At 48.0% G+C, this 15,859-nt stretch overlaps 2 protein-coding genes across 5 annotated transcripts in view; one reads left to right on the forward strand and one right to left on the reverse strand.

The window, feature by feature from the left end:
- The window catches only part of Hel25E (ATP-dependent RNA helicase 25E), a 29,807-nt gene extending 20,980 nt beyond the window's left edge, over window positions 1–8,827 (reverse strand). The window contains exon 1 of the mRNA XM_070539023.1: window positions 8,669–8,827. Coding sequence (XP_070395124.1) covers window positions 8,669–8,683 — 15 coding nt within the window. The 5' untranslated portion in view covers window positions 8,684–8,827. The remainder of the gene's footprint in view (window positions 1–8,668) is intronic.
- A 1,500-nt stretch (window positions 8,828–10,327) lies between these two features.
- Window positions 10,328–15,859, forward strand: part of LOC139060127 (carnitine O-acetyltransferase-like) — a 52,974-nt gene continuing 47,442 nt past the window's right edge. For 2 of the 4 annotated variants that reach the window (XM_070539019.1, XM_070539014.1), the window contains exon 1: window positions 10,328–10,657. In XM_070539019.1, the coding sequence (XP_070395120.1) occupies window positions 10,508–10,657 (150 nt within the window). In that variant the 5' untranslated portion in view covers window positions 10,328–10,507. The remainder of the gene's footprint in view (window positions 10,658–15,859) is intronic. The other 2 variants (XM_070539007.1, XM_070539008.1) reach the window with 2 other exon arrangements.

The raw sequence follows: 15,859 nt of genomic DNA on the forward strand, positions 1-15,859 counted from the left end.
CGCGACTTATAGTGTTCACCAGCCCCGCGAATTTCGAGCATGTATCGTTTATCGGCAAAGATTAAAAAACCTGAAATATATTAGTAAACACTAGGGGTGTTCGAATAGTGAAATTTCCAAATCGAATACGAATTTGGAGAACAATTACCTTCGAATATTTCCTCATTTCTAAACAAAGTTTACTGTATAGTTTGCATAGAGTACGTTTGGTAGAAAAATAAGCCACATTTGCATTATTTAATACATGCAGGTAGTGCCGTTCGCAACTAAATGCCCAAAAGCTGAGGAGCTTGTAGATGAGAAACTTCTGTTTCCAGTTATCTGGCGTATCATAACATTGACAGAAATGAAACAATGAAACGGCACATAACCAGATGCACAGCATGGTGTTCGTGGAAGGAGAAAAGTGTGATACCACATCACCTTTTAAAGGGATGCAAATATGGTAAGACTGGTTAAATAACAAATTGCTTTGCCTAAATCAAGACAAATTTATATATAGGCTGCTTAAAGTGACGCATTCTTATTGAATTACAAAGTTTTTGAGCAGAAGTTATCTGCCCTGTGAGTTTGCTCAAGAAATGGTGCCTGTGCACAACTGCTGCTCTCTTGCAACAGAATGATTGGAACAGCCCCTGCTTGGCATCTGTCTCTCTCCCTTGAGGTTCCAATAAGTTGTCCCCCATTTTGAAGAAAATGATAATTCAACAATGTTGAATAGTGAATTTTCAAAGCGAATACAAATCTGATAGCAATGATTATTGAGTTCATAGTCAAATTTTTGAATATTTGAGCACCCCTAATAAACAGAATGTTGTCACCTTGCTGGGGAATGATCTGTTGAAAGTATGATCTGCTTCGTTTTCATCTCATGTTGTGAAGGAATGAAGCAATGTGAATACTAGGTAGTGGAAGTTGTGCAGTGCTTTGAAATAAACAGAAATGTGAGCAGCAAGGAACCCTTTTGGAGTGGTGCTGTGAACTACTCGTAGCGTGAGTTGAGGGGTGTATATTTCCTAGTTAATCCTTGCATGCCTTTATTTTGTTCAACTTCATAAAGAAGGTGAGTTGCCATGGCAAAGCTCTTACATAGACAAGTTAATTCATAGAATGCCATGTTTACTCTCCTTTTGTGCAAGCTGCCTTGGTTTTAGCACTTGAGCATGGGGTCCTTGAAAACACTAGGCAGCTAGTTTTGTGCTGTGAATGCCAAATGCATTACATCTGCTGGGCAGAACAGACATTTGCTTTTGTGCAATGAGTTCTTGTTCATATTCGAATGTAATCTCAATCAGTGGCCTTCTGTTGACATAAGTTACAAGGACTTCATATCCAATATATAATATATCCAATATATGTGTTTGGCGCATGATAGCCTAAGTTACTTATGCGCCATAAAACCCAATACAATACAATAATAATTTTACGTCATTGTGCGAAGTGCTTAAGCGTAGCTGTTCTAAAAAAAAGCTGAATTTGCTGCCTGACATCCCAAAATGCTGGACATTGGTGTGAACTGTGAGCGATACCATAGTTGGGGCTGCAACTTGTCATCATTTGAGATTATTTAAAGTGCTCCAAGATATCGTTACACAGTGTGACTTTGCCTCAATCTCGGGCAATCTAGCCACCTAAGCTGGGATGCGATCTTGTGACATCATGCAGAATAGTGGAACTGGCAATGACAGAACACCATAGCTGCTGTCACGCCACCGCAATGGGCATCTCTAAACTTGACAAGGGCCATGCAGTGGTTTAACGAAGTTTCAGAATATTTTTGACGTAGAGGTACATTGGGTAATGAATCTACTCCTACATTAATGTTTTAAAAGTGCTTTGTATTATTTGAGTTACAAAAAGGAAAGGCTTACCTTCGAACCTTTCCATTCTCCCTATTGCCAGCGGAAGCCATAGCACTCCGAATTTAACTTCGCATGCTGCACTTTGATATATATAGTATTTGTTCTTCTTTTTTACTCTGTACATCATTAAAGAAAACACTTACCTGTGACAGATAGCACATTCCTGCTGCCTGGGCTGGATTACTTAAAGAGGACATTACTAACATTTAACTAATCACTTTAGTGAACATATTGCAGTTTATGAATGTGAAATCACTGGCATAAGATTCTAGATACTTATTCCCCGAAATATACGACAGTGCATTGGTGTACCAGTTAAATTTTTTCTGTACTCTGTGAAATGGCATTTTGTTAAAAAGAATTAAGTAACAACAGTGAATATGGATGGAAGCTTAAGGCCACTCATCTAGAACTGGTGCTAGTTTCAAATTTAGTTCCTAGTGGAAGTTTCACCTTGCATGCCATCCATCCATTTTGAGTCCATCAAATGCTGCATGTACTGTATGGTGATTAGTTAAATGTTAATGAAACTTTGCTAATTAGTTGTCAAATCAAATTATGGGTTTAACGTCACAAGGCAATTCGGGGAAGATATATAGTGGGGACTACGAATAAATTTTGCCTGCTTGCAATTTTTATTTATTGCAATTTCACATGCAATTAGTAATGTCCACCTCTTCAGGTAATCCGGATCAAGGAGCAGAATTGTTCAATCTGCCGCGTTTTTTTTTTTTAATACTGAAAAGATTTTAAAAAATCATGAGCCTTTTCGCTCTGTGAAGGTGGATGACCCGCAAAGCTGTTGAGCGCACGGCACAGAGGTGACACAGAATTTCGAACAAAGGTACGAACACATTTACTGTCTTGATCGGCGGTCAGATTCACCAAGCTATGCCGCTATGTGCAAGCCCGACTGTCACAACTCGGGTGGATCATGGTATGCGCGCAACGCAAATAATACGAGGACTCGGTATATCGCCGTTTTACAATGTGATTATTCGAATCAACCCAACTCCATGGGGAAACAGAAACTTTGAGATTTCTTCGCAACGTGCGTTGTGTGGAGATTGGTTTGCTCAAGGCTCACCCAGCAGTCTAAGGTCAAAAAACGGGCACGATACTCCTTCACTCCGCTGCGCACAAAAGAGGTTTCATCGATTCTCCGAAATGGCGCAGAGAAGGCTGCAGAGATTGTCAACACGTACGGATACACCACAGTGTGGCAGTCATAGCTTCCGGGCAAAGGCTCACTGCAAGATTGCTCGAAAACTCGCGACCGCTGTGCTGGCTAACAACGACTAGCGGTGCACCAAGCGTGAGAAGTCGTGTGCGGGACTAAGGTTCCACATCGAACTCGCAGTGGGCTTGTCGCCTGTGGAGCATCTGCCACGGCGAGGAAGCGCACACGGAAGTTCAGAGCTCGGGGGAGAGTGGCGAACAGCGTGGCTATCACGGGGATGCTAATCAGGGCACACTTCTAAACTGTGATTCGCCCTCGACTCCGGGAGAGGAAGCTAGACAAGCTTATCGATAGTCGGAGAGGCACGGATTGTGCGGTAAAGTATAACTCCGGTGCGCTAGACATGTCATGCCATGTTGCATTGTGACCACTGGTCATCATTGTGTATGCACACACATTTATTTATATACATTTGCATGGACCACACCGTGGCGTACACACACACACGCACGCACGCGCACACTCACACACACACACATCTTGCCTGTGCATTACAAGAGGGATAATCCATTGCATTTTTTGCTTGCTTAAGGGTGTACGAGCCATTGCTTATGATGAAAGTTTTTGTGGACGCAAAACAAAAAAGCACGGAAGCCTAGCCATAAACAGCTTCGCTGTAAAATGCTTGTGTGCGCACGCGTGCGTGCATGTGGCACAAAAGAAAGACAACACATTCAAACATACTGTCTTTCTTTTATGCCATGAATCAGCTGATTCCAGAGCGTGTGTAAACATTTATACATCGACAAAATTGGGGCCCTTTTCAATGGGAGGTGTGTGTGTCAAAGTGGCGGATGCTGCGAGCTGCTCTGCTGTCACTCAGGTAATTGTCACCTGCTTGACCAGTTATTCACACAAACAATAAAGGTATGATATACCGGGAGAAAGTGGTGGGTTCCTGTGTGCCTGGGACTATCCCAAGGCCATATATAGGAATTTGGAAGAGCTTGTCTTAGGTGAAGGAGAAATATGGTTTTGCAAGTGAGATTATGGGCCTGATGGCGCAACTGTTGGCAGGCTTCACCCCCCGGAACATGTGAGGCACTGGACAAGCCCAGTGCTATCGAGAAAAACCGCCAGGCTTTCGTACGCGCGAGCCTCGGCATTTTACTGCGCCTGCTAGAGAGAGCAGTGCCGTTGCTGTACACGCCGAAAACGTGTGGAAAGCGGTCGGTAAATACTCGAGAAATAAACTTATCTGGGTGCGCGCCGCCAAATCTAAAGTGGGAGCGACGCCCGCACATTTCCAGGTGCGGCGGAACGGTGGAATTCTCTCCGAAGCCAAAACAGGCTCCACGGCCGGACTGGCCGTGCCCATACCTGCCCACAGGAGGCGCTGACCTGCGCCAGAAGGTCAGCGCCTCCGAGGTATGTCTGAGGTCCTCCGAGGTATGTGGAAAGGGGTAATGGTTCCAGGACTTACTTTTGGAAATGCGGTTGTTTGCTTTAAATCAGGGGTACAATCAGGGCTCGACGGGAACCAAAGGTCAGTGGGTCGCCTCGCATTGGGCGCTCACGGGAAGACTACAAATGAAGCTGTGCAGGGAGATATGGGCTGGACTAATTTTGAAGTGAGGGAAGCTCGCAGTAAAATTGAGTATGAAGAACGGCTGAGGAATATGGAAGAAAGTAAATGGGCTGGGAGAGTGTTCAGGTATCTGTACAGGCAAAACATTCATTCACAGTGGAGGAAAAGAACTAGGAAGCTTACCAGCAAGTATGCAGCCTGTGGGGTGGGCAACACAGCAACAAAGAAGGTGAAGCGGAAAGTCAGAGAGGCTGAATTAATCTCATGGGTGGCGGCAATGGAAAAGAAACCTGCCATGAGTATCTACTTAAGAGGAAAAAACGAAATCAGGAAAGAAACCATTAATGATAACTCAAAGGGAAGCTCATTACTTTTCGAAGCGAGATCGGCATGCCTTAGAACACGCACCTATAAAGCGAGATATAAGAAGGAAGAAGAAGCATGTGCTTGCTGCGGGAAAGCTAGGGAAACGACGGAGCATATTTTATTAGAATGTGAAGACGTGTACCCAGCGGTCGATTTAGGCACCACTGGCCTCCTTGAAGCCCTTGGGTTCAGCGGGAGCAGTGGTAAAGCAAACAGGTCCGCAATAGACATTAGTAAGAGACGATTGGAGGATTGGTGGAAGAAAAGTAGGGAAACGACAAAAGACTGAGACGTACAAAAACACAGTTCGCAATAGGGGATCAGAAAATTTGGACGTGGTAGTTCATAGTGTTTTTTTTTTCTTTTCTTTTTTCATTGGTTAACCTAGGTAGGATATTAGGCAGCATAGTAGCAAGAGCTTGGTGGCGCAACCCACCGCCCCGTTCCAAAGGGGACGCTCATAACATCCATCCATCCAGCGGGCTGACCATGGGCTGTCTGCCGTCAGCGTTTTTAGGAACGGAACAGCTCTCTGCAAGATCATCGCAAAGACGGACAACGCTTTCCGCCTCGTTCGCACAATCGCAAACCGACACCGAGGCATGAAGGAAAAGAATCTCCTAAGGTTGATCGATGCATTCGTGCTATGCCACTTCACGTACGTACACGATTTCTATGCACAGCTGGCTCAGAGTGAAGAGAGACAAGCTCAACGCTCTCATCCACAAAGTAGTCTAAAGGGCTCTCGGGCTATCCATCAGGACCCATAATGAGGATCTCCTCAAGCTATAACATCGCCGAGGAGATTGCTGAAGCCCAAGAACGCGCGCAACTCGCTCGTCTTGCACCATATAGGCAGGTGAACGCATCCTCAAAGAGCTGAGTTACCAGCCTGCGGGATTCCCGATGGTCAGTACCCCGATCCCTATAGGTGCATTCGAGACAAGTTCGAAGTGGCCCCCGTGCCCCGAAACGTCCATCCCGTTCACAGCGTGGGCAGACGCAAGGCCAGAGCAGCAGCGATCCTCGAATAGATCAAGCAACAAGACAGCGAGCTTCGTCGACGCCGCGGCAGCGATGGGAAGAGCTTTGCCGTCGTCGAGGTCGACTCCAGCGGCAAGATTTCCAATAGCGCCTCGATCCGCACTTCAGACACCGAAGTCGCCGAGCAAGCCGCCCTCGCCTAAGCCCCTCCATCTACGCGCTACCGCCGACCAGGAAAAAGCGGCGGTGGAGCGTTGATGGAGGGGCTTTACCCTCGCCCTGCGAGACGGTCGTGGGTCCGAGAATCTATAGCGATTCCAAAACGGCAGTTAAGGCTTTTCAGAAGGGTTGCATCGCCGAGCAAGCTGCTCGTCTTCTTAGCGTCTCGAGTCCGTATGCTCCCACGCATCATTCGATTTGCTGGTTTCCCGTTCACGTAGGGTCGGTCGAGGGTACTCCCCCGAAACTCAGTGAGTCTGTTCACGAGGCTGCGCGTGACCTCACCGACCGCGCTTCCTCTGTGAGGAGCGCTCACTCCCCTCCCCCCTACGGCCACAGGGATGCTCCCGCTACTCACAACGAGGTTATGAAATTCTTTTACATGTCTAGATGGGTCTTTCCACACCTCACCCCAAGTTGAATAGGGCGCAAGCCGTTTCACTTGGACATACACACCGGGATATATCCGTGTCTGGCCGTTCTACACGAAGTTTACCCCGACGTATATCGCGACGACGCCTGCCCGTCCTGCGGGCAGACCTCCAATCTAGCTCACATGCTCTGGGAGAGTGCGGGGTCGAGATACCGGAAGTTCAGCAAGGAGGAGTGGGACTCGCTTCTGCGTAGCCCCGCTCTAGACAAGCAAATCCTGGCTGTCCGGCGTGCCCGCAACCGGGCCAAAGGCTAGACCTGCCGGTCCCGACATGGGAATAGCCGGGTGCGCGACGAGTTCGCGCCGTCGCCGGATCTCCAATAAAGTTCTTTCACTCATTCGCTCACGACGTGATTAATTTCCCCAACTGCCCTGACGTGTGACGTCATCTGCGGCTGGCTTCATGTCCCAAACTGTGCTGTTATTTATTCCTGCTACAAAACGTCAACGAGAAGTTTCAACAACTTCCTGTTGCGAGCAGTTCTGCACTGCTTGGGACTTATTCGTTGTCCCAAGAGGGTCGAAAAGTGATTCTCTATCTTCGTACTTCTGTTATTCTAGCCACATCCCTGAGTAATTACCTGGCAGACAGGGATAATTGTGTAAGACGTACGAACTATTATTCCGGACAGCAAAGCATGACTGGTCACATTCTCGGTGGCAGCGCTGACACTTTTAATTGCTGATCCCAGGGCGCCATACGCTGCACATACAAGTGATTACAGCATGTTACAGCAAAAGCATTTAGCACACTTGGTTACCTAAAACGAAACATACGTGAAACCCCTTCAGCCACTCGTGAAATAGCGTACAGAACCTTTGTTCGTCCTCGGCTCTTCCGCCATTCTCTTCCGCCATCTGGTCGCCACATCAGGAATATTTAATAAATTCTCTCGAATCTGTTCAAAACCGTGCCGCATGTTTCATCGCGAAAGATTACAGTAGGCATTCTAGCGTTACTGCTATAAAGAAATCACTGTCACTCCCATCTCTTGAATCTAGAAGGACGATAGCTCTGCTTTGCTTACTGCACAAAATCACTCGCAGTCAATACGCAACTACATTACCCCTTTCCCGCCCATTTCGCACATCTCGCCGCTTATATAACGCAAACAGTTTCACACGTGCATTTGGCGACACAAATGCATTTAACAAATCTGCAGTACCTCTGGCAATAGCACCTTGGAACGATCTTCCAAGCCACGTTGTTGAAATTAATAATCTGTAATCATTTAGAGAAACATTAACAAAAATGATTCCGTAGTTATGCGCACACGTTGTTTCATTTGTACCATGTGACTTGCCTGTCGTTATTCTCGCTCCTTGCAAGCAGTTTATAGGTATACATGCGTTTGCAGTTCTTTGCCAGGAGTTCGATGAGCCATGCGCATTTCTGATCGTCCAGAGTTTGTTGTTCTTCGTTTGCTTGATGTACAAACGGCGTCTTTTCAGTTTTTTCAATTGTTCGATTTGTTGTTAGCTATGTTTTCCTGTGTTCGCTACATGTTGTTTTTCTTACCCCCCTCACGCAATACTCCAGTTGGAGCCTGTGAGGTATGTGTATAAATAAATAAATAAATAAATAAATAAATAAATAAATAAATCCATTTATGCTAAGACTGGGGCATCTGACGATACTTGCAAGGTTACACCAGTGTGAGTACTTATAAAAAAAGAAGGAGAAAAGAAAGAAAACATGAGATAGCCTCGAGTAATTACTTCCCCCACCTCAGTCTCCCCATAGAAGTTGTGCATTGTGAGGACTGAAGCGTTGCACTCTGCACCCCCGTGTTCGATTGAACGGGGTGCAATGCAAGTTGCCGCCGCGGTGCAGTGCACCCTTGAACCTTGCAGTGAGTGGGTGCAGCCCGGCACACCTTAACTGGCACCACCTGCGCCTTTTCATTTGAGGTGCCATGCGCCTGTTCTGAATCAAACAGACTTCTACAGCGGCTAGATATACTTCCTGTTCGCTGCTCCCCCTTCCACGAAATGCTCCTTGAATTCTAAATGTGCTGTTGGTTGGTACCACTCACTTTGATAGCATCCATGGGAGAATCTTCCACTTCGCGCTGGATCAGTTAGCTGCGGCGTCTGTAAGGTTGCACTGCTGCTGCTGCTGCTATTGCTATTGCTCTCGGGATTGGTGGTACACGCGGGAAATGGGCCAAGAATGGCGCGTCCAACGCTGTTCGACTACGCCGTGCGTGCTGCGATCTTCGTTGTCTTTCTTTTCGGCGGGCCGCTGAATCGTCTACCGTATCGCTGATTTTAATACGTCTGACGGTCATTTACGCTTTTTATGTGAGCGAGGTTTTTATTTTCACGGTGAGCGGTGAGCTATTTTCATGGCTGCGTTTTCGTTGAACACGACATCCAACAACGGCGATGACACTTCATCTTATTTGCCCAGCTGGAAGACGAAGAAGACGAGTAGCGCCGCTGATGAGTTACATATGACGTTCATATATATATATTTCAGGCCGAACTTCTGACAATAGTTGTTATCAAGAGTTACTATCGTCACAGATTCTCTATCTGTATGCAGCAAACTTACTGCGTCTACAAAGTCGACAACATTGAACACGTTTTATTCATTAGCTCCGCCTCACTTAACTTTAGTTCATATGGTATGGGTCCCAGGCCACCGAGACATTCATAATAATGAAATAGGCGATTACTTAGCACGAGCTTCTTTAACAGGTCCGGTGATATCTGTGCTACCGGCAACTGCGCACATCATTGCAGCCAGATATCAGCAGTTTTCTTTGACCGAAGACAAAGAAGGCCTCTCATTAGCATAATATACAGACTTTATGCATCTAAATTATTCTTGGAGCCGACAATGGTGTCCTAACCGGCAATTCGAAGGATCATTTTCAAGGCTGCCCCCCCTCCCCCCCCCCCTTCATTGCCGTATTCCAACAGTTAATTTTTACTTGCACAGATGTGGTCTGGCGGTATCCCCCTTTATGCTACCTCTGCGATGAGCCGGAATCCATCGATCATTTTTATTATCGTGTCGGCGGTTTTCCACTCAGCGAAAACGATGTCTAGAAATTCCGCTTCGAAATCTAGGACTGCCTTTAAGCAGAACCGTTATACTCTCCCTTGGAGCAACAGTATTAGCATACAGCCACAGGAACGTTTGCCTAGCCATTCATAATTTCCTATGTGACACAAAAAGACTGCCTTTATAATATTTAGTAGTTTCCATAATTGATTTACTTCTCCTTTAATTTAGAAAATTCAAAAAGTAAAAACACAAATTCACAGTTAAAATCTTATTAACATTATATATGATTAAAAATTTAACTTGTTCATGTTTAAGTATACCCTTTACGTTATGTATTTCAGTAATACGTTCTTGATACTACTCCTATCAAGGCAATGCTGACTATCGTAATAAACACTACTTTATCTCATTCATTAACAGTTTATTTCTCGTCTTGGATTATTCATTTTTTGTGTTACTTATTTACTTATTAACTAATTTATTTTATTTTTCAATTATTTTACCACCCGATTCGTGGGCTATCCCCCCCATAGTGGGTTTGTGCCATTAACTGAGTCTTCATCATCGTCATTTCGCTTGTCTGATTGCCAGATTGCGCATTATTTTTTTTTTACTTTTCCAGCATCATCCATTTCCCAGAGATATATAGTTTTCGTTACTGCAAAATACGTTTCTTTCTCGCATTCCACTGCTATTCTTGTCCCCCCCGGGTCGTGTCACGGCTGAGGGTCATCATCATCAGCTGCCGCGACGGGAAACCGCGGCGGCCTGCGGCGCATCGTCGCGTATCGTTCCTCGCGCCAGGCGGCCCGTCAGCCACGACGGCGGCGCGCCGCCGGTGGTTCGGCGCCCGCCGGCCATGGCGTCCCTGGCCGTCAAGGGCATCATGCTGTCGCGCCAGAAGGAGCTGCCCAAGCTGCCCGTGCCGCCGCTCAAGGAGACGCTCGAGCGCCTGTGGCTCTCGCTGCAGCCCATACTGAGCGAGCAGGAGCTCGACGCCTCTCGAAAGGTGGGCGCGCACCGTTCGCGAGAGACGGTAACCGGATCTTCCGCAACCCTCTATGGAGCACGTCTCAGCGCTTCGGGGAAGGGGACACAAAGCGGAGAGAGGTATAGTCGGGGCGGTCACAGGGCCCGTGGCTGTCAGCGGTAGCCAGGCGCATTTGCAGTTTGTACAACAGCCCATCCGGGAAAGTGAGGAGGTGCCTGAAGGCGGAGCTGTGGCGACGGCCGAGCAGCAACGTGCGATGCCGGGACCGCAGAAAGGCCCGGGCTGTCGAAGTGATGCGCAGGGAGAAGCCCTCGTTCTCGGAGAAAGTGATTCGCGAGTGGCGAACCACGTTTTCCTCCATCAGAAAGAAGGCCTTTCCCAGCATCGAGCATACGGACGCTATGGCTGCACGAGGTAACAGCCGACCACAAAAGCGTACGCGAGATGGGATTTGCGAAAATGCCCAATGCCCGCGAAGCCTGGCCACATAGTCTTGACTTGAAAGTTTCAGTGTGTGTTTGCCAGCTGTCTTTTCGAACTACACCGTGATCCATTAAATCGGAAGTGACATTCCTTAAGAGAACGTATAGATTTACATTTGTCGTGAAACCCGCGCCCCCGTGAACTTTTGTAGCCGACTGTACACGCACTGAACTTCGTTCTCTGTGAGTTTGCAACAGACGCGTCCGCTTAATTCAGGACGGGTTTGGATTGCCAGCTGTGTGCGAACACTGTGTCAGCCCGTTCTGGTCAAAGACAACGGCTCCATAGCAGATAATTTGGGTTTCGAGACAAGACTGCGCGACGGTCGTTTATTCCGCGCCATTCAGCGACGAATCGGCGTACAAGCGAATAGAAATCGTCTATGAAAGCACCCCTGTCCAGTCTTCCATGTGCTCTCCTGCCCGCTGTGATCAGCTCTGGCCAGTGGCGTAGCCAAGGAGGGCAAGGGGAGGGGGACACTCCAACCCCTCCCCCCCCCCCCCCAAAACACGCGTCTTTCTACACCACTGGGTCTGGTTCACTTTTCCGTGTTTCCTTAGTTCTGTTTCCCCGCTAACATGTGTATTGTGCTGTAGGGTGTTGCGAAACGAGCACGTGTCCGGTCCGCGCCCTCACCCCAAGCGACACAACTTTAGCGCTTAGCCGAATACAGACGAAAAGCGAAGAAAGGAAGCACAGCAAGAACGTATAGTCGAATACAACTTTAGAAAAAAGGGGGCGTTTACTCCTCCGAGGCGAATGCAGACGAGCATCCACCAATGGGCGCGCACTCTGGACCGACGTCATGCGCCGGACGGCCGGTGACTTCGCCGCTTCGGTCATCTGGGCGGGGCCTCCCCTTTTTTTCTAAAGTTGTATCCGACTATAGGCCATGAATAATAATAATAATAATAATAATAATAATAATAATAATAATAATAATAATAATAATAATAATGTGGCAGACAAAACACTGTGAGGGAGCTAAACAGACAGAAAAAAAGGAAACGAGAAGGCAGGCATAAAAGGGAGTTAATCAAACAATGATTATCTACACATGTACAGAACACAGACAATGAACTTCGGAATATGTCAATACAGGCAGAGTACTTATATACGTATATGTTTTTTGAAGTCGAACCATTTATGACAGCGACTACTGCAACAAGGTCACGCCGCAGGAAACGCGGAATGCTGCCTGGTATACATTTGCGGCACGGAAAATTGCACATAATCGAGGAACTTTTGGCAATATTTCTTGCCAAAACTGCATGCGTCAGGGTCATCAGATTCAGGCGCACGAACGCGCCACGCTCGGAACCATATACCGCGTTCGCGTTCGCCAAAGGCTCAGTCGCAACTTCTTGTTGGGATAGTTGGCGTGCGATTGTTAAAGTCAATACAGGCACACTCTATGTCTATCTTTTGCACCAGTGTTCATTTTTGTAGTCAACATCATGCCTCGGGAGCGCGCAAAGACATGCAGCTGAGGCAATCAACGAAGGAGACAGCGAAATTTGTTAAATTTCTGGCTTCGTATTTGCTTTGCGCGGCTACTCGACGGTGCAATATATATATATATATATATATATATATATATATATATATATATATATATATATATATATATATATATATATATATATATATGTATATATATATATCTGTGTGTGTGTGTGTGTGTGTGTGTGTGAGAACAATGACGCACACGCGCGCTGGAAACACAGCGAGCATATCCAGTGTTACGGATTTCCAACCGGTGCCACCAGTGTTACGACATCCAACCGGTGCCGCAAGTGTTACGAACTTGCACCGCTGCACCACGATTACGGCTTTGTGGTCCCGTAGTGCTCGTCACCCGTTTCGTGACAGAGCGTTGGTAGCGAAGACTCCGAGCCTGGCGTCGATGAGAATAACAAAAGGGACTTTATACATTATATACAGGTTATCATACAGGACATGAACGGGTCGGCACTGGGGCCGAGTGCTCACAACAAACGCGACTGTTCTCGCACGACGACGTCCGGCGAAAACGCGTTACACATCTCACCCCAGTCGGGAGCGACACTCTCTCCCGGTGGGGTCGGCAGATCCTGTTTTCGAGCGGCGTGTCGCTGCTTTTATAATCCCCGAGGCCCATTGTCACTCAAACGGCCCAATACAAAGTCAGCACACGACGGTCGTCCGAGGGGTCCAACCAGCGACCGCGCTGGCCACCCGGTTCAAAGTTCGCGCGCGCGGTGACCTCCAGGCAAGGGAGGTGCGGCGCCGGGCTGTCGGGCACACGCGGACACGTCTAAACACGCTGCTCGCCGAAGCTTCTCCCGCACGACGGCGCAGCATCTTGTCTTGTGAAGGGAGAATTATGGCGCTCTCAGGATAGATTCCGCATCTTGCAGATTCGGAATCCGGGCTTGTGGTAATGGCACAACAGCATCCCCGCCCTCAGATAAGGCGCCGGGAAGACGAGCTGCCTCCACGTGGCTCGGATGCCAGGCGCGCACGTTCGTCAGGCTCGTCCAAGTTCACGTCCAGTGTCGGGACGCCAGGTAACATCACGTGCCCAGGTCCGACTCGCCAGGACAGGAGCTCTGCTCACCACGTCGTCGCCAAGGCACCTTGATCAGCTCCGCTCGGGTCGTTCCTAAGACCTTGCTTCTCGCCACTGGTCCCGCTTGGTCGTTCTGCAGCTTGCAAAACCGACCGGCAAAAGGCAACACCCAACACGAAGAAGTGCCCTCTGTCTCCCGTCAAACACCAGACAAGGCCATAATTCAAATCAACCTAACTAAATTGTTTTCCCCTTTTTTCTCCCGCTGCAACAAGAGGCAGGTGTACGATCTAGCACACAAGGCTCAAACAACCAGTTTTCAAATTAACAACACAACAAAATAGAAACAATTATTAATCAGCAATAATAATTACAAATAGAATGGTCCCCTTGAAATCGCTTGGACCGAAAACATACTTCTGAGGAAGCAAATGAGGTCATTCATTTTTCCCGGCGATATTTTCGCGGAATCCGAAGCTGCTTATATTTGCGACCCTGCTTATCCGTGTAGCGGCGGTACAATAAGCCAGATTCCTTGCCAAATGAAACCCCCTTTTCTTTCACTCCCCGTTTGACGCTCTTCCTCAGATCGGCTAGTGAACAATCTTCCTGTTGTTCGCGAATCCGAGTTTCCCTTTCAACTGCAGCCTGCTCCTGCCAGCTGGCGGAAACCGGAGTGAGTGCGGAGCCCGCGTCGCCTAATTTCGGCGTCGAGTCTCTATCGCGGCTAGCACTGCCCGCGTCACTCCCACTCACTTCCAGGACCCGCTCGTCTAGGCCAGCCTCCGAGCTCTGCCTCTCCCGTGACTGCTCGCCACTCAAGTTACCGTGATCGGTCCGTGTGCCGCACCGCCTTTCGCTCACCGACGCTAAGTCAAGTTCCCTCGACAGCGGGCGCGCTTTGGATCGCGTGGGGGCCATGTACGCCACGTCGGCAAAGAATGATTTGCCCTGATCCCTCAGCAGCTGCTCCGAGCTATTTGAGAAGAGGTAGGAAAATTGCTCCGGGAGGGCGGCTGACACAGCGGCTTCGGTGTTAAGTTTCCCAAATTCTCCTTCAATGCTAACCGTTGCGATCGGTAAACAGACATTCTCCTTCTCGGCCACTTGCCGTATCCTAACGCACTCTCCCGTAAAATCACTCGAGGAGACGAAAGACGGGTGAACAACGTCCATAGTTGCTGCAGAGTCCCGCAGTGCTCGGCACTTCTTGCCGTTTACCTTAATTTCCTGCACATAGGGCTCCAATAGACGTATGTTCTTGTGAGTTTCCTGTATCGTTGCAAAAGCAATTCTCTCTGGGCAGCTTGCAGCGATATGCCCTTGCTTTTTGCAATTGTAGCAGGTTAACGGTCTCCGTTTTTCAAAAGAACGCGTCATTTCGTTTCGCTGTTTCGGACCATCGTCATCATTCTGAGATGCATTCTGTCCATCCCTTACAGTTTCTTTGGGAAGGGACTCGTCGTCCCGAAACTCGCGACGCGTGGTTTCCTTCCGTTCGTCGGGCTTCCCGTAAAACCCATCTCTTCTATCTGCTTTTTCTATGCGCACTGCCTTGCTGTGCAAGCTGCGGCGGGTGTAATACTCTTCCGCTAACTCTGCTGCCTTGTTTAGCTTAACCTCCTTTAGCCTATCTTGCAGCCAGAGCCGGACATCCTCATCAATGCAACGGTAGAACTGCTCCAACGCGATGCATTCGACAACTTTGTCGCGGTCGTCGTAAACCTCTTCGCCCTTCAGCCATTCCACCAAGTCGGCTTTTAGACGAAACGCGAAGTCAACATTCGACTCCTTACCCTTTTTTGCATACCGGAATCTCTGCCGGAAAGCTTCGGGCGACAATTTGTACTTCCGCAGTAGCGCTTCCTTCACATCACTGTAGCTCTCAAACGCCTCTTTCGATAAGCAAGTTATTACGTCTGATGCCTCCCCAGGAAGCAACGCTAACAGATTCTGTGCCCAGAGGGATCGCTCAATGCTATTCCGTTCGCACACGTGCTCAAATTTCACGAGGTATTTGGCCATATCCTCTCCGACGAGAAAGGGTGGAAGTTGATCGCGTATTCTTGGAACATTAGAAGTGAGACTAGGCGCTGGCGAGCTATTTCGGGTCTCCAACTCTTTCATTTTAAGCTCGTGCTCACGAATCTCTCTCCTTTCCTCCTTTTCCTCCTCGCGACGTTGCT

This window comes from Dermacentor albipictus, chromosome 1 (assembly GCF_038994185.2).
Source record: "Dermacentor albipictus isolate Rhodes 1998 colony chromosome 1, USDA_Dalb.pri_finalv2, whole genome shotgun sequence".
NCBI classification, from domain to species: domain Eukaryota; kingdom Metazoa; phylum Arthropoda; class Arachnida; order Ixodida; family Ixodidae; genus Dermacentor; species Dermacentor albipictus.